This window comes from Pelmatolapia mariae, linkage group LG14, assembly GCF_036321145.2.
Source record: "Pelmatolapia mariae isolate MD_Pm_ZW linkage group LG14, Pm_UMD_F_2, whole genome shotgun sequence".
NCBI lineage: Eukaryota > Metazoa > Chordata > Actinopteri > Cichliformes > Cichlidae > Pelmatolapia > Pelmatolapia mariae.
In genome coordinates, this window is record NC_086239.1 from 17,679,323 (window position 1) to 17,704,847 (window position 25,525).

Below are 25,525 nucleotides of genomic sequence, written 5' to 3' on the forward strand. Positions count from 1 at the left end.
GCTGTTTATTGCTCCCTTGTACTTATTTTCCACGTTTTATCTTCTCTGATAAAGTTTGGCAAACAATACTGATTGACAAACAAGAAGTAGGTGATCATCCCAAATACTGAAATTTCTGAAAGTCTTTTTCACTCCTAGTGACATGCATGCACACCTTTCAACAGCAGATGAGATTTTTAGTGAACCGGTGACTATGTACATCTCTTGACCAACTGTGTCTCAACTGTGTGTGTGTGTGTGTGTGTATTGCTCTCACACCTGACTGCATCCAGACAAAGACCACAGCTGGAGGGGAATAATTTCTGTTATCTGCACTCATCCATTTTCTAACCTACCTTGTACTCTCATTCTGTATCTGTCTCCGTTCATGGCAATGCTCCATTGCAAGTTATTTTCACTCTTTGCACCTATTTTCACTGGATCTCCGGCTTTTTTTTTTCTTTTATGTGTTTTTCTTCAGTGTTTCAGTTACTAGAGCAAAGAAAGGAAAATATTCTTCTTCTCCTTCTTCTCCTTCTTCTTCTCCTCCTTCTTCTTCTTCTTCTTTTTCTTCTTATCATTCTTTTTCTTCTTCTTCTCCTCATTCTTTTTCTTTTTCTTCTTCTTCTTCTTCTTCTTCTCATTCTTTTTTTTTTTCTTCTTCTTCTTCTTCTTAGTAGTAGTAGTAGTAGTAGTAGTATATGCGCGGACACCCCATGGTGCAGTGGTTAGTGTTGTAGCCTCACAGCAAGAAGGTCCTAGGTTTTAATTCACTGGCTGGCTGGGACCCTGGAACTGGCTACAGGCTCCAGTGTGGACATTAAGCTGACTAATAGGAATCCATAGGTTCCATGGTTTAGATTACCTTAATAGTAACCGAACCATGTAGCAACATATTAATGACTAACCTCACTTTGTGGATAAGTCATATCGGATGCTCTCTTTTTCATCGACCAAGCATCCCATGTCATATGATGGTATTTCAGCCTCAACAAATACTTTTAATAAGAAAAATTTAACCCTTATCCTTTAACTTCCCTGTGCTATTGTGCTTATAACCTAGTCATTGCTCTGTTTCTATTATATGTAAGCTATCCCCTATATAGTTTTCCATTTTTGTTCACATCTGAAGTTATAGCAGCATATTGTACTTAAAATCTTTCAGTTAGAACATGGTATTTCATATTTAGTTGGAAACTTGCTTGCTAACTTCCTGCTAACATGAGTCCTCTTTTTCATGGATTCCTGGACTTAATTGCAACACTGGGGAGAGAACAGCCACACTGATCATTTTAATGAAACTGAAAGAATTTATACCAAGTCTCAGTGGAGCCTGAGTTTGTTTAATTTTGGGAAGTGAACCAGCCTTTGGACCCAGCAATAGATAATGAAGTCAGACTTAAACAGGCAGGATGAATTACAGTTAAAATCTGTACATATGTGGACAGAGACCACAGTTGCATCCAGATTTAAATATTCAAATTGTAATTATGATGATGTGTTGGTCCTTACACACACACACACTGTACTTAATTTCAAGAATTCAGCAGAATATTTCTAAGAATTTAGGGCATTAGTAGAGTCATAACTTAATTAAAACTAAAATGAAGAAATTAAAGTAGGTATGGAGAATGTCTGCCAGTATTTAAACTGAAATACAGTGTCTACTTAAATTTGCGTTTGCACTCTGCAGCACAGTTAAAGTCAAGTAAATTAAATCAAAGCAAATTTGAAAAACCTTTTGTTATAATCACACAACAAAAGAGCTTGGTGGTGTTTCTATTATTATTATTTTTGAGTGTAAATGCAAATGTGAGCTGTCATTTGAATTTTGTTTTTCAATGTTTATTCTGCACACATTTGATGCATTAGATGGTTTGAGATTTAGTTGTCACCGGGGATACACTGATCAAAAATACACAAACTCGTAGTGGTGGATTTTGTGTGGTGCAGCAGTGGTTTGACCTTGTGTGCTGGGTTTTCGCAACACGATCAAAACATTTCTTCCTAATTGCGTGTTGTTTTATTTCTAAGGACATCAACTCGGTGACAAACGGTATTGGAGTAAGTTTCAATAGGTCCAGATGGTCAGTGGTATTGTTGAAGTTAACATGCTGGAAAATGGATAATACTGTCGTACTGCAGTAACAGATTTAAACCTTCATTTTTCTCCATTGTGAAAGTGCTTTTGGTTTGTTTCCATCACTTCTCCTTCTGTCCAAGTGACCTTCTCTGAGCTATAGTGGCTGCAGTGTGTCGGTCCAGAATGAATGAGAGTGAGCCAAATGGGCTGTCTGAACATCACTTTCAGGTTTTTTGTTTTTCTCTTTTCCTCTGTAAAAGCAACAATTGAGGCATTATATGTCCAGGTTGTCCGTCTCCATGTCTCGTTCTCATGAACACAGTCTTGCTTGAATGCATTGAGGGAATATGTCCCTGTGTCACACATCAAATCAAGGGAAAAATAATTTTGCAAAAAGAAGCAGCCTTTGGTGCTTCTTTCTGTGTCTTTGTAGATATCAAAGTTAACTAATTATACGCTATCAATAACATAATATATAAAACTGTGACCATTGTCTGCAAATGCAAATTGAGTCTATATATTTTTCTTGTGTTTATGAATATGAATCTTTTGTGCATGTGCTTGTATCTGTATCAGGCATTACTTAATTGCTTCTTCTAGAAAAATATTGGGAATAATCTCTCAATTTAAGTTTTATTCTTGTAAAAAAAATACAAATGCTATCAACTGAGAGAAATCCCTCAGCAGTAGAATAAAATGGAAATGTGAGAAAAATAAATAAATTGTAGTGCTACAGCATAAGGTTAGGATAAGTGGAAAGTCCACATGTAGTAAAAAAAAGGCAAACAAGAAAAGATGAGGCAAAAGAGTGTCAAAGAAACAGAGACAGAGGGTAATGAAGTGTGGCATCAATAGATGAGTAAAAGTGAACCTGCTGCCAAGCTAAGCAGGTGTGTGTGTGTGTGTGTGTGTGTGTGTGTTATTGAATGATGAGCGTGTAAAGTGGTCCGATCACTCTCAAAATTACACAGTTGGGCACACACATGGAGACTGGCCTCGCATCTTTCTCTTTGTCTCAAACACATAAACACACACGCTCAGACTTTAGCGCCGCTGTGTCTATGTGTGAGACAGTTCTGACATTTGGCTTAATGAGTTTTGCTGTTGTAACTGTGAACTTTGACCTCCGTTTGGCTGAGGCCATTAACAGATGAGCCGGCACAGCTCAGGAGTGGTTACCGCTTTCAGTTGAAGTCATCAGAAAGACCAGCCAAGGGACGTCATCTCCCCAGCGAACCCTGGGTCTACCCCAGGCTCTCCTCCAAGTGAGACGTGTCTGAAACACCTCATTTAGCAGGCATCCAGGAGCCAGCCTAGTCTGACTCCTGAACCACCTCTACTGGCTCTATTCAACGTAGAGGAGCAGTGTTTCTCCTCTGAGCCCTTCCCAAATGACTGGACTTCTTGTCCTCTCTATAAGACAGAGTCTAAAATGGGAAGCTTATTGTTCTTTTCTTATTCTATCCATAGTGACCCAAAGTGTTTAGGTCAGGTTATTAATGTAGATTGATGAGTAAATTAGCAGCTTCACCTTCAGGCTAAGCTCTTTTTTTTTTTTTTTTTACTACAACAGACCGGCACAGCATCACTGAACCAATCTCTCTCTTTCCCCAGCCTTTTCCAAGCGCATGCAGGCTTTGTTGGTTAAACTCCCATTCTACTCCATGCCTCTTTGTTTGTTTGCTTTCTTCTTATAAATCATACTAATAATAATGGTGGAGTCAAAACTATACCTCTGTGGGGAAATTACAGCTATCTTGCATCCGCTATTTAAGTCCTCGCACTTAAAACTTGACGTGAGAGACATAGCTGCTACTTTTGTGATTTTCCTGTTTGGTTGAAAAGTCTCAGATTGCTGTGTGTACTGACAGAAATTGACACTTGTTGCTGTGTTATTGTGCATGGGGAGCCTTCAGCTACAAACGCAGCAGCATTTTAAAAAGATGAAGCGGCCAAATTCAGTGACTTGGATCCTTTTGACATCTGCCTTGTTTGTATTCTTACTTCAAAATTAGTGAATGTAAGGCTGTCGGATGTTGGACCACCAGCTTCCGTTTTACAATTGCTTTCCAGTTGTAAGCATCTACAGTATCTAGGTGTAGTCACGTGCTCGACTTGTCTGTCCAGCTAATTAAAGCTGTCATATGTTGCTGGTGGACCACTGATGTGTGTGTGTTTCTGTCTTTATGCGTGTGTGCACTCTTTATGGTTGTAAGCAGCAGATGCTCATCTAGAATCTTTGCCAGGTTGCCATGGCAGCTAGAGAGTGGGTGGGTAGGGGTCGCGTAGCATGTTATTATTGAACTCAGACATTAATTACTAAAGTGACCTATTGGCAGCACAACCTCAGATCAGATTCAAGTATTTTGCCAAAGCAAAATCTCTGACCTTATTTTCCTGAGCTAAACCAATTTTACTACAATGATTTGACTGATATCCAAATTTCTATATTAATAAAGTGAGACTGGGAATTAAATTCGGGCCCCATTGGCAAAACGTCCACAGCTGTATCATGACCAACTGCAACCACAACTGAGGTCAAGAAGAAACAATAGCATGGATGAATTTAAAGTTGTGGAATCACAAATGCTGTGTTCCATTTACTCATTTTAATTTGGATGAAGTGATTAATAAAGATATGTTTTGGGGTGCAATGATACAGCCAGGTCATGATTTCACTCACAATAGTTTCAGCTTTAAACCTTTCCAGTTTCACCATATCTCAGTGAGTTTGTACAGTCCCTGCAGTTTAGTGTAGGGCTGCTCAATTATGGCATAAATGATAATCACGATTATTTTCACTGAAATTAAGATCTCGATTATTTGACGATATTTATTTAACAATAACAATGTATTGAATAATGGCTTTAAAGATTGTCAAAAAATAATATAAAATAGTGTGCAAATACTGATAACAGTGCAAATGTTTGTGTGAGAGATACACATATTGACGGGGTCGGGTTATGTTAAAAAGTATAAATTGTTATACTTTGTTGATTGGTTCAAAGGTACCCCACACTTTTTTTGCTTGTTTGTTCTGGTGTATTTTTCATTTGAACTGTTATTCTGCCAGAGTACTCATATTTACAAGACGGCATTGAACGCCCCATTGGTGTGTCAGAAAAACTCTTTTGTACGTATGTTCCTTGAAGGGGATTGGAGTCGTTCTTTTCCACCGCAGCCAAGGGCTAGGAGTTGAAGAGGAGCTGCTGTATGTTTTTGTCAGTGATCTGATTTTGAAATAAAGGATATGAAGTGAAAAAGCAACTCCCGTGGTCATCCCTGCCTTAAAGCTGCAACATTTGCAATATAAAAAATAAATGAAAAATGTAAACATCTATGTTTAGTTGCTCTGTGGTGCAGCTACGACACCATAGCAAAGTTTACACACTATGTCTACTTGATCCACGTCTGACTCCACGAACCCATGTTTCCACACCACTGAAGTTGTTGAACTGCATTCTTTCTTCAGCAGCCATTATCCTCTCCTCTCCAAATAACTTCTGCTTAGCTTTCCGAGCTTTCCTCGGGTCCTCTTAATTGTTGTGACGCGTGCTCGAAACGCAGAGAGGTGCGCTCGATTTGCCACACAGAGCAGCGCGAGAGTAAAGCATGAGGGAGGTGCTAATAATCGGCTCAGTCATTTTTAATGATTGTTGAAAACCCAGATCGTAATTTAGATTAAAATTCGATTAATTGAGCAGCCCTAGTTTAGTGTAGAAGTTCATTCATCCTACATGTTGTGTCATGCTACACTAAGCATTTCATTTCACCTTTCTGCTCTGCTGAAATCCCGTGACTTACACTCATTGCCTCTTTGATAATTATTATTGTCTGTTCGTTAATGCAAATATCAAATCAGCCAATCATATCGCAGTAGCTCGGTGCTTGGGTAAAAACAATCTGCTGAAGCTCCAAGTAAGCATTTCCTGCACATCTCCAGGATTTACAGAGAAACTGTCTGAAGAGAGTAAATATCTAGTGAGTGTCAGTTCTCTGAGTGAAAAAGCCTTGTTGAATTCAGAGGTCAGAGGAGAATAGCCAGACTGCTTTGAGCTGACAGGAAGGCAACAGTCTCTGAAATAACCACTTGTTACAGCCAAGGTATGCAGACAAACATTTCTGAGGGTCAAAGTTTGGCATAAACAGCATGAAAGCATCGACTCATCCTGCCATGTATCAACAGTTCAGGCTTCTGCTGGTTTAATAGAGTTTTGGATATTTTCTTGGCACAACCTGTACTCCTTAATACCAATTGATCACCATTTAAATGCCACAGTCTTATTGAGAATCATTGCTGATTATGTTCATTCTATTGTGATCACAGTGTAATCATGATGGCTGCTTCCAGTGGGATAAAATCCACCATGTCAGAGAGCTCAAATCATCTCAAACTGGGTGTTTTTAACATGAAAGTGAGTTTATTGTAATCAACTAGCCTCCACAGTCAAAAGATCTTAATCCAATAGGGAGATTCACATCATGCAAGTACAGCTGATTAATCTGTAGCAACTATGTGATGCTATCATGTGAATATGGAACGAAAGGAATCTTTCCAACACCTTGATGAATCTCTGAAGGCAAAAGGGATGCCATATCACAAAAGAACCATCTAAAATCTGTGATTACTAACCAGAAATTAATGACTATTGCTGTTTCGGGTGATTAATAGACATGTGTATCTCAAATGACCTAATAAAGATAACGGTTCAGGATCAAAATGGGCCAGATCATCTTGTCTTTCTTGCACATCTTCTCACATCTTAAACTGAATTGAATTGGAAAGATAAGAATGGCTGAATTGAGAGAAATCAAGATGCAACAGATGGAGACAGCAAGTAGAAACAGGTTTTTTCTAGGTGCAAGGATTACATAAATGTTGCTCGTGCGTGATGTATTTCTCTGTAAACATCCATATGGAAAAGAAACACAAATAATTTAGAATGAACTATATTTAAATTGCCTCACGTAAACATTATGTGTTACGTTACTTTGTTTGTTTTGGGGTTTGAACCTCCTGGTCAGCTGAGCCCCCCTTGTTCTCAGTCTGCCTTCATGGGTTTTCTCTGGTTTCCATCCACAGTCAAAATCATGCAGAATAGGTTCTTTGATCATTCTTCATTGACTGTAGATGTGGATATGAGAGTGTGGTTGTCTGTTTCTCTTTGTGTTTGACCTGTAATAGACTGGCACCCTGTCTAGCATACTCTGTCTCCCTCTCTCCTGCTTTATGTCAGCTGAGAGACGGCTTCAAGTTGATCGATGGAAGGGTAAATTGCTTTTCCACATGAGACTATTTTCATAAAAATCATTGTTAGTGTGATGGCAAGGGGGAATACATTAAAAATATTTTTATTTTCATTTGTTCATTGTGCCTGGTCCACCTGGAAGACCTTGCCTGGAACTTAAAGAGTTGGAAACGCCTGGCTTAGATAGATTTCATAACCAAGAAAGAGCCGACTGAAAATTAATAATAATTTGCAAATGAGTTCCAGTTTCTATTTATACTCTGAATGAACAGAATGGAAAGGCAATTGCCCCAGGCCTCTGTATGTAGAATTGGTTTTTAAAAGTTCTGCTTAAGGTGGTGCAGTGGCCTACAACACTGGCATACTGTACGGTTATGCAAATAGCATTTCCAATATTGGTAGAGATGGGACGCCTGATGTTAATTGAATAGCGAATAGAAAAGTGCGCGTGCATGTGTGTGACATGGAGAGTAAGGCAGCGTGTGTGTGTGTGTGTGTGCGTGCGTGTGTGTGCATACACTTAAAATCCAGTGTGCTTCTAATGAGACACAAAGTACAGACGGCAGGTTGAGCGTGGGCTGGAAACCATGGCGACGGCCTTCGGCTCCTAGACATGTGGAGAGAGGCAGAGCGAGGATGTCATTTAAAACAGTCATTGTGATCAAAAATAGAGTGATTGATCAGCCTGATGTATGATGACACATACTACTGTATACAATTACTGTTTTTTACAGATACATCTACAGCATGTTTATATACATACATATATACATATATATATATATATATATATATATATATATACACACACACACACACACACCTTAGGCTCCCTGTAAAGCCTTTAACTATTTCCCTCCGCTTGTGACGTCACCTATACAGTTGCATATCGCAAGTGCATCCTTGTGTTTTTGTTCAAAACTGTAGACTTTAATCATTTTTTGGCAAGAAAGTAAAGAGTGCAAAGCTTCTTTAAATGCATAGTGATGACAAACCTCACACACCTTTGGTGGTTTTGTGATTGGAAGCATGCAGCTTGCCTGTTGTGCTCTCAAAAATGAGGTGGGAACTGAAAGGAATCAATTACCATACATTAGCAGTGGGTGTGCTGGAAACTAGTGTCAGTCATCGCATATCACACCAACTTCTCTCATGCTTTGTAGAACAGTGTGGTCCATGCAATGAATCGCTGGCACTTTGTACCTGAACAAAGTGAGTCCACTCTATTAAAGGATCCTAATATCCTTGTTGAAGATGTGCAGGTTTGCTTCTTTGCATGCTGCAGCTCCTTAGTAATCAGGACTCCACAAATATTTTGCAGACTGTGAGTAATTTGTATTTGAAACATTCAGATTAACACATTAATTATATGTAGGTGCTGTACAGTCATTTAAAAAAGACCTATTTCTAGCATGTCCTTGTCCTTGACAACAACATTACAGTTTGCAGTGTGAAAAAGAACCAAGATTCCACCCCGACTGTGCCTCCGCCTACAGCCTACTTTGATGCAAACAAGTCACCAAGATACCAAACAGGCAGTGTTACAAAGTATCACTGCACCACAGCAAAATTGAATGTGACACATCTCACATCTAAGGCACCTTAAAGCAGTCTAATGCAGGCTCTGTATGTGAACTCAGTCCTTTATTAATAGTCCCTACTTTCAGATTAAAAAATGCTACTTAATACATAATTAGCTAAGTCATATTGCATATTGTTTAAAGAAACGACAGTTTGTGATGCACATGAGCACAACAGTGAACTGCACGTGTGAACAGCCGTAAAATGTTTTAGTGAAAAACTAAAAATAGGAATCTGGCATTTGGATGAAAATGTGTTATTTGTGGAGACAACTTCCATTTTCCAAAATGTGTGGGAGTCATCTAGCCATCTGAGAAACTATTATTTTATTTATGCAAGACAGAGAACAGAGCAAATATCATTTGCTGCAATTGTACTGGAGAGCTCACAAAACATATTGCTTTCTGAAGGGCCCAATTAGAAGTTTGTTGATAAATCACTGCAGATCTTTGTTTTTTTTTTTTCCTCTGCAGTCATTAGTGTGAGTGGAAGCCAAAAGTTGGGCTGGTAGAGCAATGAAAGGCTGGAAAAGTTGTGTTATCCTATTATTAACAGGTGAGCAATGTGATTGAGTATTGGGTATGTAAAAGGACATTCATGAGGAAAAAAATGAGTTTAGCAGTTTCAGGATAAAGTGTGATGCAAAACTGCAAAGAATTTAAGGGTTTTCATGAATTACAGTATTCAAAATTCATATTTGAAATTCAGAACAGAACTCGGCACTGCATTAAACCACACAAGTTCACTCGTCAAAATAGTTGAAAGCAAGCAAACTTTTCATTTTACATTTTAGTTTTCCTCATTTTGGTGCTAGCAGATGCTAGAGCACATTTGCAGTAAACCATAGGAGTATGGAAAGCCAGAGATTTTCCATTTTTGTTTTGTAATACACGGAGAATGTGGACGGGTATTTTCTGGCCCAAATTAAAAGAAAAAAAAAGTTGTCATCAGGATGGCACCATACTTTGCCCCAAATCCTGGATTTATTATTCAGCATTAATGGGTGTGCTACCCATGCCGAGGTGCATTCATGCACCCCCATACAATCATGAATGCTGCTTTCAAATTTTTCTTGCTTATAAATATGGGGTGTATAAAAGAGAATCATCTGATTTCAGCGATTTAATCCCACAGCTGAAGCACGTCCTCTTAGAAATAGGGGATGTGTGACTTTCACGTGGTTGGCGGTAGGTAGCATAACAACAACAGTGGCTGCAGTGACACTAGACATGCTACCAAAAGCATAGGGGAAGTTTGACTATCTATCATGTATAGATAAATGCTGTGCACTCGGAGGGGTAGACATTGAGTATTTGTGAGCATTGTAAGTTTTGTACGCAAAACCTTTAAAATACATACTTAATTATAATTAACCACAAGTTTCCATGTCCATTACTTAACATTGGAGGATGATTAATGGAAGAGTGTGCATGTTGCAAAAAAAATTTTTTGGAGCTGCAGGTGTGACCTGGAAAGTTACCAAAGTGGTGGCAAGTTAAAGAAGGAAAGGAGGAAAGTATAATTGCTAAACATGAAGAATAATGAGAGAAATGTGCCTGTGTATTAACAAGTAATTATGTATTGAAAGTATGGGCGTTATCCATGGAAAGAAAAGTAAGAAAATGAAGTCGGTGAGGCAAAAAAGGCAGAAAAAAGAGAGAGTGAGAGGCACATAATTACAGATGGCTGCAGTGGAATGTGACAGAGCTGGAGAATAAAAAAGAACAGGATAGAAAAGCAGAGCAAAGGGGCTCAAGGGAAAGCTGAAGGTGAGGCGATAATGAGAGGAGGCAAGAAAGAAAAGACAGATGGGGGGGGAAAAAAACCTGTGTCAGAGAAAAAAGGAGAAACCCACTGATGAGATGAGGATTAGATGGTGCTGATTAATGATCATTGATTGTTTACCTCGGCATGTCTCTTTCTACTTCTGTGATTTCACTCGCCTGCCTGTCAGTCTCTTCCTTCTTTCTTTCTTTCTTTCTTGCTGTCTTGCTTTGGAACCTGCTGTGTGTCATAATGTCAGTACAACACTATGTTAAACAAAGTCCAGGAGGAAAAATCTCACATAAATATCCCAAATCCTTTCATTTCATGCCGCAGGGGAGCTGTTCATCGATCCCTCATCCTCTGCATGGCACCATAGACAAACATTTACTGCAGCCAGCGGTCAAAACTATTTTCAGCTCCACTGACTTTCACTTTTTATGGAGTCATTTTAAAGACACATGACTTCAAATCGAGTTAAAATGTGATGTTTACAACAATCTGGTATGAAATTGGTAGATATTCCATGGCTGGTTATTCTGTGCTTCACTGGAAGTTTGATTTATTTATTTATTTATTTTGTTAAATGAAAACCATAAAACCACATTTCAGTGGAAATGGACATCAAACAAACATCCATTGTTTTGGTTAATTTCATATAACCAAAATAATAACTAGAACAGCTATAATAAAAGCATTAAAAGAGGTTAACAAGCTTTCCTCATAGAAACACATCAACCCCCAGCCCTTTCATGCCAATATAACACCACACATTGCACCCTTGTGCACTTATATTTGTAAGTTTAATTTAATGGATTGCAATCTAGAAATGTTTCTACCTTGATTTATAACAACAGCCACATGGCAGGAGGTGGCAGCAACAACAGAGAGAATTTAAAAAAAAAAAAAACGGGGGAATGCACTTGATGGCAGACAGACACTGCAAGGATTGCTGTTGGAGAAAATAAGTTTTGTTCTCCGGAGGCTCAGAGAGAGAAAGAAATAAGAAGGGAAGAATGAAGGAAGGAAGGAAGAAAGAAAGAAAGATCGTTGTCTCGCTTGAGGCCTTGTTGGGTGTAGTTGTGAAAGGACGAGAGAGGATTTGTCATTCACATCCACTTCTCTCTCTTTATCTTGCTCTCTCTCACACACACAGACACACTCACTTTGCCATCTGTTCCTCCTTGAGGAACAGTAAACCCAAATCTCCTCCAAAAAAATGCAAAATGCAGCGATATGTCTCCACAGTTTATGTATGTGCATTGTGAGGAAGTTATATTCGTCTTGCTGGTGTCTGACGAGGCATTGCTGCTGAGCTGCAGCCAAAATACTCCATTTGACCTAGATCGTCTCTGAGCCCGGCTGGCGTATGCATGCGTATGTGTTTATGTGTCTGTGCATCCTAGTTCTGTCTATTACTCAGCAATAAAATGACTTTTGGACATTGTCCATAGTGATATAAGCTCTCCCTGTCATCTGTCTCTCTGATAATCGTTGGGTTTGTGCCAGCTTTCACGGCAGTTCTCTTTTTTTATTTCTGTTTCTCTGACTTTAGCTTGATTTCCCATCACTCTGTTTCAAATTTTTTTCTTTTCTTCCATTCCTGCAAGGGAACTGGGAAACTTACAAAGTAAATGTCATCTACAGTGTCTGCGTGTGGATGTGCCAAAAAGGGTTTATTTGTTACAGTGACATAGTGCTGACCCTGCGCTTTACCTCTCAAGCTAAACCTGCACACCCCTAAATGTTTCCTGTATTTTGAGCTGTGAAGATATAATAAAACTCGAATGGCCCACTTTCCTCTGTGGTTGCTGTGAAAAGGTACCTTGGATTTTAAGCAAACCCAGACAATCCCACAATTTGACCCTTCTTCCCACCTTAGTGAAAGTGAGAAGAAGAACTTCCTCTTGACAGGAAGAGACCTTCAGCTGAACCACGCTCAGACATGGGCAGCCATTTACTGTGAACAGTCAGCGGAGAGAAGTTAGAGGCAATACAAAAAGTGAGGGAGAGAGTAAACAAAATGAAATGATGTAGGCTGAGTAGATGGGGCACATTTGGGAAGTTGACATAAGCCGACAAGAAAGACTGTACTACAGTTTATTTGTTGGGATAGCGTCTGGTGAAGTCAAAAGCCTATGGTGGAGGAGTTTCTATGAGGATGTCAGTCATGGTTCTATTCAGCATTAAAAACACAGGAGCTTGGCGCCAGTTTAGCTCAGTGCACTGAAAGGGTGGCCGCATGCCATACGGCTAAGAGCGGCCGGCCTGGGTTCGAGTCCAACCCACAGTCCTTTGCTGCATGTCTTCCCCCTCCTCGCTCTGCCCCTGCTTTCCTGGCCTCTCCTCACTGTGTCTGACAAATAAAGCTGAAAAAGGCCAAAAAAAAAACCCCAATTAAATACACAGGAGCTCAACTACGAGGGGAAATAAAGGACCAGTATAAGATTCATTAGAAGCTTCCTTGACAACAAATGTATATACATTTAAATTTATACCTTTTTGGGCAGTGAGACTTGCCTCTGTACACCACCACACTGGATTTTAAAATCAAACAATCAGGATGTAACTGTGCAGTGCAGAAATGGCCATTCACTGTGTGCTTTAATGGAATTAGATGACATGAAAAACTGTCCAAACTCCAAAGTGATCGTGGGAAATAACTCTGTGGTAGTATTGTGATAATATTAACTACTGACATTATTTTCATTTCTCCTAATATTTCTCCTGCAGTCTTGCATACTTGAGCTGCATTTTGACTGATTTTGACTGTCTTAGCACAAAAAAATGCACCAAATTTGGAGATACTGTACTCTACAAGAACTCCTCTGCTTTTGTGCAGTATTGTGGTGTTCCTGCAGGGCCTTCTTGCTTGTCTGTTTTGATTTTGATGTTTGACGTTGGTCTTCTCTCATGTTACTGACATCTGTTACCCAAAAATTAAATCCTGTTTGGATATGAAAAAGTGGAGCACAGATAATTGGACTGAATTAATTCACTGGTGTGCTGGAGCCTACTCAAAAATTCTAGTCATCATTTTATTTGTATCTCTGCAGTGATGGATGGGCGGACAGGTATGATGTGACAGATGGCTATGTTAAGGAAGCGGCCGGCGGGATTACCATCAAGCTCCAGTCGGCTGACGTGAAATGGTTTGATGAATACTACCTTAAACTTCGTCCTGAAAACAATCACAGAAACCCTTGGTTTCCAGAGTTCTGGCAGCATCGTTTTCAGTGTCGACTAAAAGGTCACACCCAGGAAAACAGCAAGTACAACCGCACCTGCAGCAGTAAGTACAGACAGGAATAGAAATACAGTCAAAAATAGACTGTCGTTATTGCACTTGAACACTTTTAATGGTAGAGTTATTATAGTTTACATTAGGTTTGTTATTGGTCAAGTCCCTTTACTCACATAAGGGATAACACCAGAAATTTACAGCTGTGCTTGAATACTGAAAGAAAAGAGAGGCTGTATTGTTGGCAGACAATATATATTGTTTTGAGTCTGCATAACAGGCCACAGTACCAATCTGCATTTCTGTTGATAGGTTTTTATAATGGCTTCTGTTAATGCAAATAACAAACAAAGAGAATGTGTGAACACACAGTCACACACCTACACACAGACCACATGGATGCACAGAGCTTTCCAGTTCATCTGCAGCCATCTCTTGTGGCTGTGAGTGAACCCTCCCTTTATTTTCAGCTTCTATCCGCCCTCATGTCTTTCTCTCTCTGTTCCTTTCCCCCATTCATAGGCAAAACAGTGTGTGAGCGTAGCATCAAAGGGACCCGTGTCTCATGTATTCTAATGAAATGGGACGTGAAATACAAATGAACAGGACACAGACAGAGACAGAAAGAAAATGAGACACGGAGGTGGAAAGTAACTGATGAGGAAGAGGAATGACAGTGGTCTTTGATGTTTGGGGGGGACAGTTTTTTTCATAAAACTTGAAGGGAAATTAAGAGTTTCTCTGATATGTTTGCCTTTTTTCTAGCTACTGTTCCTCACTAACCCAACTGTCCGTTTCCCCCAACTCTACCCCTTCACCTCTGCAGAGCGAGAGTCACTTCGGCAGCAATATGCACAGGATACTAAGATGGGATTTGTCATTAACGCCATCTACTCAATGGCATATGGCCTGCATAACATGCAACGGGCACTCTGCCCAGGTTACAAGGTAGGTGCTGCTCTGGTGGATGAATAAGGAGGGGTACACTAAGACATACTACAGACAAAATGAGGGTAATGAAGAGATGGAGAGGGAAAATAGCAGGACTTACAGAGCCTAAGTATTGATGCCATGGTACAGTGGCCACGCGGCCCATTTTTGACTTGTTATCACATTATGTAAGTTGGTATCCAAAAGTCTGGGAACACCAGTAAAGATCCTTCTCCAAGGTCTTGCTGAGATTTCTGAAGGGTTTCAGCAGTGCCTGTGGAGCAGTTACTTTACTATTTTCAGACTATTTTTTGAGCTCATTATCTGTGACAGCTGTTTTCCCCAAACATATATTTATTTCCGCTGCAAAAGTAAAACATGTTACAGGAGCTTTCACAAACTCCTGCAGGTTAAACTGGGCTGATCGAGCAGTTTCTATGGTGATTGCATATAAGAGACTCTCAGCAAACTCACCAAAACAGACCACCAGCTTAGCAAGACTAATTCTAGGAAAAGGACGAAAGGATAAGAATTAGATGTAAAATGGTTACATTTTAGGTCCTGTCCTAGTTTGCATTTGATATTTAAAGCTCTAAAGATTTGTGCAAAAAATCCCATACTCTAACAGGTAAAGAAAATTAATTAATTTTCTTTTTGCATCTCTAATTTCCTGTTTGCATCTCCACACACAGCACTGTGTTACTGTGATGAAGTTACTTTTTCATCTCTTAGCAAACAAAGCTTGTTGTGCTGATGTTCTGATGATAATGTCCTGATTGTGCTCTGGACAAATCAAATCCAGTTTCCGCAAAGGACTGCCATACACCCCCTCTCAGACCTCAGGTCTAGCCATAATCTAATGCACACTTAGTCTTTCTTTGCTTACAATAACAGTTTGACGTCTGACGCTATCACTTAGTTCTGATGCCACGATTCCAACTTTCAACACACTACTTAGTAAGTAATGTTTTGCTAGAAAATTGAGGCGCAGTTAATAAAAGGTGAAAAATGCAAGTGTATTTGCTTGAGCAAGCCTCTAGCTGTCATGTTTCAAAGAAAGGAAGAAACCGAACAAGGAAAGCTGACCTTTTTGTAAGATTTTATTTTGGGGCTCTTTTTAGACTTTAGTTTTGACAGGACACTAAGTGGACAGGAGAGAAGGGAGGGAGACACTTGAACCAAGGCTCCTGCAGTAGAATTTCAGAATTTGGCACAGCTGCTCAAACTTGGGAGCTACATCACTACCCAAGAACATTTTTTTAAAGAGGTTTACGCGGAAATATAATAGACTTTGGACCCCACCTTGCATTTATTCAGGAAAATGTAAATTAAAATGATGGCAAACACTGATAGTATATGTCAAACCTCGTATTCACTTAGAAATTCAGAAAACAAAATGCTAAATGTAAACCATTTTAAGTATAGAGCAGCACGAGTCTGTATTTTTGGCACCAAACGCCGGTGCTACTTCACCTCTACATACTTTGTGGGGATGACTTAAAATTCATTTTTGCAAAAATGTCAACATGGGCTTAATTTTAACTAAACTTTATGAGATGATTGTGAAAATGTTGCACTGTTTGGATGGCAGAGAATAGACACTGCATAGGAAACCATACTGCCACGCTGTCCTTCTCACTTTTTCTAGAATGTGGCGAGCCGACTCACCTCAACAGCTGATTGGTTAAATTTTATCTTTACATTGTGTTGCTTCTAAAGTACAGTGAACATGTTTTGAGAATAATAATTAATTGAAAGGCCAGTTGTACACAATTTATTTCCATAAAATTATTTATGTTGTTGAAGTTGATGGTCATAACTGTTTTTTTGGGTGCGACATGACCATCTATGTGTTTTAAGGGCCTGTGTGATGCCATGCGACCCATTGATGGGGCTAGACTTCTGGACTTTTTGATGAAAACCAACTTCACCGGTGTGTCAGGGGAAGGAATCTTATTTGATGAAAATGGAGACTCACCCGGCAGGTAGGTGCTTTAAACTGTGCAGAGATGTCATAGATCTCTTTGGAGTGCAAACAACCTCTCACTCTTGTTCAATGTGCACCTTTTGTTAACAGGTATGAAATAATGAACTTCAAAAAGATGGGGAAGGACTACTATGACTACATAAACGTCGGCAGTTGGGACAACAGAGGCTTAAAAATAGATGATGATGAAATCTGGCCCAGCAAAGAGAGCGTGATCAAGTCAGTCTGCAGTGACCCCTGTGACAAAGGGCAGATTAAGGTAAGATGAGTAATTTTCACACAGTAGACCCGGAATTAGATTAAAATAACTGAATAATAAAATTATTAGTATGATGAATGTTTGAGGAATTTTCATTATCATCACAAACTGATTTGTATCATGTTTACGTTACCAGCCTACACCTCTTTCACCTCAGCCTGTATTCTGCTTTTATACCAGACCTCTTTGCTCCTCCTACAGATCATTTACATGACATGACTGAAAGTAAAGCTTCACATTAATACAGTGGTTTCATTTAAACTCTGCTTATGGCGTGAGTGCGTATTCTGTGTCCTCCAGGTGATCCGTAAAGGTGAAGTGAGTTGCTGCTGGACGTGCACCCCCTGCAAAGAAAATGAATTTGTGTTTGATGAGTACACCTGCCAAGCCTGTGAGCTGGGCTCCTGGCCTAATAATGACCTCACAGGTCGGTATCTTTACCTGCAATCTCAGAAATACCCCAGGGATCATAAAAGATATAAAGAATATTCACATGATGGATTTTTTTTTCTTAATCCAGTCTGTCAGTGTGTATTACATATTAGCATTGCACAGGAAATCCTGCACAAGTTACCCTAGAGAGAGAAAGTGAGAGGCATCCATTTACCATACCCTCCTCTTCCCTCCTCCTAGTTTCTTCTTCTCCACTCCCGTTTCCTCCCAGCCACTCCCTCTCTCTCATATCCTTAATTTGTTACCAACATGGTCACTCGTGTTTTAATTATTCTGCAACAAGAGCGGCTTGCCATGCAAATACACTTCAGTTGCAATGAAAATTTATTTCCTCTCCATTGCGTTCGAAGAGGTTGCCTATTGCCTTGTTGTTCTTTCAGCTTCTCATTATACTGCACGCTAACTCCTCACCAAGCTCAATGATTAAAACATGAATTGAGCCCTGCTGAAAATTCAGAGGGAGCTTCTCTGTCTGAGACAGAAGAATCTTTAAAAACTGAAACAGGGAGTAAATCAGTGCGAAAATGATCAGCAGAAAGCTGACAGTGGAGAAAGAAGATAAAGGAACGGAGGCTTAATTGGGGTTATCCGTGTGTTCGTTAGTGTTCGTGAGTGTGGGCTCAGAGTGTGTGACTACATGCATGTGTCTCGTTTCATCAACAATAAGTGCTGCGTGTCCCCCTGCGGGGCTATATGGAACAGTAATAATGAGGTGTAAACAAACTGCTTGCCCTGTTCCACCAGCAGACATTTTGATCTTTCTCCTTGAGGCCAAAAGAAATCTGAGGAAAAAAAATATTAAAGATAAAAAGGGGAGGGGGGAAAAGGTAAAGGAGCAGAGAGAAAAGGTAAAGCAAGGTCTCAGCTGACAAGGACAGAAGCAAAGTGGGAGCGAAAACCATTGAAAGGATATGGAATAGTTTTTCAGACAGCAGTGGAACAAAAACAAGAAAAGACTGGGAGAGGAAAAAGACTTAAAAAATAAAGTCATGGTGAAAGTGGGATAGAGATGAATAGAGGCTCCATCATGAGCAGCAGCAAGGGAGAGTGAAAGAAGGAGAAAAAGGGAGGATTAGCTATGGGATTTGAGCCTCTTCGCTGATTGGTAAAGTTCCACAGTCTGAGTCTGAGATTGTTTGAAAAACTTTATTTTGACTGCTCACTTCAAATGGTCACTCTTCCTTTCGTGCACCAGTTTGGTTTACAGTCAAGCGTTGCAGCATTTCCTGCAGGTTCCATGAACTAACTAATTATCAAATTGCTGACTTTGCAAATGCTTTCTGACTGCTCTGAGAAAGCCCACGAGGAAAAACACTGATCTGGGATTTCCCACCCATTAAGATTAATTGGAGCTAAATTTCCACCCACCTTACGTTGTCATTAGTGGGTGATCTTGAGCTTGTATGACTGGAAAAGACAGGTACTGTAGTTATTGTTTTTGAGTTTGTTTATTATGTGGAACAGCTGTATAGGTATAGATTTAACAGCATAAACATAACATCGTAAATATTCTTAAGATGACAAAGAAACAGATACGGATACATTAAATTATTTTAAATTGTATTTCAGAAAGATTTTAATTTGTTTTCATTCCATTAATATTTCACTTTGGGCTTTTCAGTCATTTCAGTCTGAAAGTCCTGCCTGACTTTGCTTCTCTGTTTGTTTACTGGCCCTTTGGCTCCCATTTATGCTTTTGTTTACGCCCTTAGACCTAACCTCATTACTGATTTAATAAACTTTGTTAACCATGTTAAAATACAAAGTTTATGGATTTCTTAAGTTATTTCTTTAATGATCTTTTTCTCTGTTTGCATGCAGAGAAAATGGAAGAAAAAAAGGTTAAAAAGTAAAATGTACAGGGGGCAGAAAGAGAATTAGAAAGAGACTATTTGCATTTCTTCCCTCTAAAGTATGTCTAGACTGACCAATAATTCAGCAAGCATTAAGACGGCTCGTAATTAGAACTGTCCCTTTAATTAATGACACTTTATCTCCTTGCCTATGAGGAAGACAGAGATGGAGGTAGAGAATTACAGGAGTAGGTGGGAGGTATGAGGATGAGGAGAGATAAGGAAGATATTTGGGGAAATAGAAGCGGGCACAGTGATGGATGGATTATTACAAAGAAATGGTGAGCAATAGGAGACAGACAAGAAATGGTGAATGACAGGGAAGGAGGAAGAAAGACCAGGAGGATGGATAAGAAGAAGAAAGTGAAGTACAAAGACGTATTTGTAAAGTATTATTAGAAGTAGTATTCCAAATAGCAGTGAAGGAGGTGCAAGGGAAAAAATAAATAAAACTGTAATTTGTGATAAATGAAGGTCCCATAGTTCAATAGTGGAGAGATTTCATACTAATAGTAATTAAACAGTCATCATCTCATTTGGGCACCTACACCAACAACCCCCTTCCTTCCTTCCTGTTTGCTTCTCATGCTTTTTATACTAAATCAGACCCACATCTGTATACAAAAGTTGCATACTTTGCAGGCAAAGCTTGGCACAACGGATAACTCGCAAGCGTTTCTTGCCTGGAGGTCTAACATGTACAACTCTAACCACGACCTGTGCAAGCTGTTGGACCTTTAGAAAGCAACCGAAGTCCAATTTTATTCAGAATGGTTAAAACTGGATATAAGAAAAAGAAAGTGTGAGAATGAGCATAAAGTGAAGGCTGAACAATAGTTTGCCATTGTTACCTAAATCTTATTCTTCTTCATTATCCATATATATTCCTGTGTGTCAAATATCAAATATACTGATGATCAGTGAATAATCTTTTCTGAAAAAATACATTAACAAACTGATGTCCCCCACATCCCCAGGCTGTGACCCAATACCAGTGGAATACCTTCGATGGGGAGACCCTGAACCCATTGCTGCTGTGGTATTTGCCTGCCTCGGTCTAATGGCTACATTTTTTGTCACTGCAGTCTTTATTAGGTAACATATCCTTTTTATTTCTTAAAATCTTTGAATTTTTGAAATTGTTTTCCTTCCTGTTTATTTAAATTCTTGCTTGCGTGTGTTTATGAATGTGGATATTCAGATTCCGGGACACTCCAGTCGTGAAATCTTCGAGTAGGGAGTTATGTTACATAATACTGGCAGGTATCTGTTTGGGATACCTGTGTACCTTTAGCCTCATAGCCAAACCCCACGTCATCCATTGCTACCTCCAGCGACTGGGAATAGGCCTGTCACCTGCCATGAGCTACTCTGCACTTGTCACCAAGGTAAAGCCTGAGTGAAATGGTGGGTCCACAAGTTGTGAAAAGTGTGCAGTTAATGTGTTTTTCATTGATATGGCTGCATAATAACAGTGAGTGCTCTGCAGGAACGGAGAACGCAGATTGCAGCATATTCAGTATGTACTATATGTCCTGATGATGTTTGGAATCTGACCCCAGACAAACCGCATTGCTCGGATCCTGGCAGGAAGCAAGAAGAAGATCTGCACAAAGAAACCTCGCTTCATGTCTGCCTGTGCTCAGCTTATCATTGCCTTCCTCCTCATACTGCTACAGCTGGGCATCATTGTGGCTCTCTTCCTCATGGAGCCCCCGGAGGTAGGCTCTGTGTGTTTTAATAGAAAAAATATCATCAGAAGGAGGAGACAAATCAGAAGATTAATAAAATAAAACAAAATAAACAATAACCAGAGGATGTTAAGTTTGAAATATAACAGATTGCAGATTTGGCCTATTAGAAATTAGGAGAGTGTCTTATTGGATTTTTGTATTTTGAGTTCTGTTAAATGTGTTAAACTACTTCACCGGTTTCACATGTTTCCTCAGGTGTTACACTGAGCATCTGAATGTCAACAGAAATTTCACTGATTATAAATAATTGATTTGATTGGCAGATAAAAGGCAGTAAGAATTCAAACAAGACCAAAGCTTAAAATGTTAGTGTATACCCCTAAATGGATGTAGCCTAGCTGGATATTGAGACATCTACTTGTAAATCTGTAGTTGTTTAATTTAAAATTTTCTGACAGCACATATCATTTGTATAGTTGATTACCATCACATTTGGTTCTTATCTGCTGAAGTGCCTAAATTCCTTTTCAATAAACCAATAAATATTGTGCATCAGAAGTGGGCAGCATAATCATGAAATGTCAGTGAAATTACTTCCATAACTGTAATTTTACATGCTGCCATTGACTTACTATGGTCAAGTCTTATTTGTATTAAAGACGTGACAGCAACAGTGTTGTCACACTTTGGATCACACACATGTCACATTTCCTCTGGTGTCTGCAGGTCATCCACGACTATCCCAGCATCCGCCAGGTCAACCTCATTTGCAACACCACTAACCTCGGCGTGGTTGCCCCGCTGGGATACAACGGCCTGCTTATCCTCAGCTGCACCTTTTATGCCTTCAAGGTACGAGATAGTGTTTGTCACTTTTTCCCATTACCACTCCAATATCAAAAAGACCTGTGACAATATTGCATTATTTCTATAACAGTATCGAACACGACTGAAACATGTTGTTACAACTGGTAAAGCTGTCAGTTAGAGGTGGTTTAAAATCCAAAACTCTAAGCGCTGTTGTGATGCAATAAAAGTTCAGTGTGTTGTTATCCGTAGAGATACTCTGTATGAGTGTCTCTACATATGAGGAGGTTTACACAGACATAATGTGGAAAAAAAAATGATTAAGCCACTGTGTTTTTGCGTCTCTAAAATCTTTTGGCGGCAGTAAATGAAATTATGTTACCCCAATCAAATTATAAAGTCAATGTTGTGATTATCCATGACCAGCAGCCATCCATTTTCTGCGGAGTATATGAGCAGAATTGTAAAAAGAGACAGAAGATTAATGCACTGCACTTCAAACAAATAAATTAACCGAGTTTTAAACACATCAGCTGAGTAAACCAATTTAACTTTGGAGGCTGAGGGTAAGGACCAAATGCCTCACCTATTTCACTCGCACAGATCAGTGTGGCCAGCAATAAAATGACAACTGTAAGGGGTTAAGAGTGTGTATCGCTGTATATACTGTAAAGAACGTCTACATTTGGTCTATTTTCCTTGATCACAGCGAAATGCACAACAGCAATTGTGAAGGGAAATGAAGGAATGTTTACTTATGCTTCTCTTTCTCTTTCCCTCCAAGACCCGCAACGTCCCAGCTAATTTCAATGAGGCTAAGTACATTGCCTTTACAATGTACACCACCTGTATTATCTGGCTGGCATTTGTACCCATCTACTTTGGCTCTAACTACAAAATTATCACCATGTGCTTCAGTGTCAGCCTGAGTGCCACTGTGGCTCTGTGCTGCATGTTTGTACCCAAGGTAAGGTTGCTTTGCTTAAATTGCTTTTCATTTCATTCTGATTGCTTGTCTGTTGTTTTTATGAATATTACCTGAAACCGACTATAGTTGTAATCTAAATCTGTGCATAAACTACATTAAGCTTCAAATGACCATTGCAACAGAGCTCACTGTTGTTCCCCACCAGTTGTGAGAATTTGAGTCAAATATTTGAATAGATAAATGCTAAGATTCAAGAGAACATCTCTTTTGATATTTTAATCACAGATGTTTCAGCACTTGTAATATCAGGATCTAGATTTTCTTGTACAGTGTCACTACATTAAAAAAAAAAAAAAAAAAAAAAAAAGCCTAAACAAGAAATTCAGTCAATCAAAAGTACTTAACAGAAGCTTCTTTTGAGAATTTTCTTTTTATAATATGTTTAGAATATTAAGGTGAGTCATGAGAGGCTTGATTATTATTCTAAAAAAAAAAAGATTAAAAGACCAATTTGTGTAGCCAACGCCATCAAAGTCTCTCCAGAAATTTGTGCCGTTTATCTTTGCAGTAAATGACAACAAGTAGTCACTGTTCATATCTAACCGTTTCCATCAGGTGTACATCATTCTGGCTAAACCAGAGCGTAATGTGCGTAGTGCCTTCACCACTAGCACGGTGGTGCGCATGCATGTGGGCGATGGCAAATCATCCTCAGCTGCCAGCCGCTCCTCCAGTCTGGTTAACCTGTGGAAACGGAGAGGCTCCACTGGAGAGACACTCAGGTATTTCTGCGTGTGTGGATTGTGTGTACCCAAGAGGCTTGTTGACCAGGTTAATGCCGGGTTGCTCTTCAGTTATATTCCAAGGCACCATTTCTCCAATAGCCCACTCTGAGACTATTTATGGTGTGTGCATGTACGTGTGTGTCGGTGTGTTTAAGCTCTCTAAGAGATTGATTCTCTGAACTCCATCGAGTCTGCCTGACTGTTCTTCTGACCCTGACATGAACTGCAGACAATTGCCTAATGGAGATACAGCAAAGGAAGAGATTGGAATGAACTGAAGAAGGGTTAAGGAAAATACTAAAAAGAGAATTATAAATGGAGAAGAAGATGCATAGAGAGAGAGAGAGAGATGAAGAGGGGAAGTGATAAGAAAAGAAGAAAAGAAAAGGATAAAGGAGTAGTTTGATCAAAGAGACATAATAGCTTTCACACCCTGCTTAAGGCCATCCACAAGTCATCTACAGTGACAAGGAACCGATCAAAAGACACAAAGGGAGTGACGCAAAGCCACTTGCCCGAAACGAAAAGGGGAGAAAAAATAGACAAGAAATATTTTCGTTTGTCAGCAGGTTCCTCCAGCACACCCCGCTTGGCAAGCAAGATTTCAATCACACTCTTATATGAAATGTCACAAGTGTTTCCTTCTTCATTCGCTTTACTTTGCTCTTCCCCTTTTCTCTTATGGTCCTGTCATCCTCTGTGGGCGGTGATAATTGGCAGAGGGCTGTCTGTCTCTTCAGTGCAGGGCTGGAAGCTGTTGCCTTTGAGGTGCTGTCATTGTGTAAATTGAACAGACACATACAGACATGAGTCCAGCAAACCCGAGGAAAAAGAAAAGACATGTTTGACTGATGTCTGAACTGTGGAAAAATACTGGATTTACCTTCAGGACATTCTCAGAAATTAAGGGAGTATACAGACCTTAACAGGGTTCATCGACTTGTCCCCATACATGAATCAGTTTTGTTTTCTGGTGGAAACTTTTATAAATGTTCTACCTGGAACCTTTTCAGTGGGTTCTGATAAATAGTGATAAACCTGAAATCTTCAGTGAAAGGTTTCACCTTGTAAACCCCCCCCTCCACTTACTAAGTGTGTAAATAGTAGCTTATTTTCTGAGCATTTTTCAGTGCTACACAAAGTGCGGCATAAAGTTTGGAAACCAAACATTAAAAGTAAGAAACAAATGTGATTTGAATTTTGCTCGTCTCATTTTAAAAATTGGCTCCCTTACATCACAGGGAGCCAAATCTGGCAGTGGCAAGCAGCAAGTGTGTTGTGTGGTCAAACTATTCCTGCCTTGTTCATTGCACTGAGAGCAGGTGCATGATGGCTTGTGGTGTTATGTGCCAAATGTTCTTCCTCGAATGCCCACAGATATCACAGTAGTAATATGTGTGGTGAAAGTGACTGTAAGAGTCAAATTCAAGGTGATTATCCAACAAAAAGAAGATGAGTACATTCTAGGATGTGGTCTTTATCCAGTGCCCTTTCTTTGGAGGCTTGGACTATTCAAATACAAACTGCTGTTACCTCTGTGGGTAGTAGTGTGAGACCCAGCTCTCATCATCAAGCTGATTCCTTCATAAAAAAAAAGTCAGTTTCAGATAAAAGTTGATGTTTGCTCTCAATCTTTAATTTAGATTTAAATAAAATCTAAATTACCTTAATTCTGTGAAATTTGTGATCTTCCGTAACTTCTGTCCAGCCTTTAACAGATCAGAATTCATATGTAATAACTTGATCTGCACCATAATAACACAAATAACGCGCAAAAGTAATTAAAAAAACATTGTAGGGTTTTTGAATTTAAATTTAGATTTCCTAATATTTCAGTGAGTACCCAGTAAAGGGTTAATGATAGATGATCACACTTTTAGACAAATGTGTGAGTAAGTGTGTGAACAAACCTGTAAGGGTATAGGTATTGAT

General features: G+C 39.4%; 1 protein-coding gene across 1 annotated transcript in view; it reads left to right on the forward strand.

Moving 5' to 3' along the window:
• The window catches only part of grm5b (glutamate receptor, metabotropic 5b), an 86,289-nt gene that overhangs the window by 49,641 nt on the left and 11,123 nt on the right, over positions 1-25,525 (forward strand). The window contains exons 7-17 of the mRNA XM_063492344.1: positions 13,713-13,948; positions 14,724-14,845; positions 16,688-16,812; positions 16,905-17,073; positions 17,374-17,500; positions 20,357-20,474; positions 20,581-20,767; positions 20,942-21,100; positions 21,800-21,925; positions 22,665-22,847; positions 23,424-23,590. Coding sequence (XP_063348414.1) covers positions 13,713-13,948; positions 14,724-14,845; positions 16,688-16,812; positions 16,905-17,073; positions 17,374-17,500; positions 20,357-20,474; positions 20,581-20,767; positions 20,942-21,100; positions 21,800-21,925; positions 22,665-22,847; positions 23,424-23,590 — 1,719 coding nt within the window. The remainder of the gene's footprint in view (positions 1-13,712; positions 13,949-14,723; positions 14,846-16,687; positions 16,813-16,904; positions 17,074-17,373; positions 17,501-20,356; positions 20,475-20,580; positions 20,768-20,941; positions 21,101-21,799; positions 21,926-22,664; positions 22,848-23,423; positions 23,591-25,525) is intronic.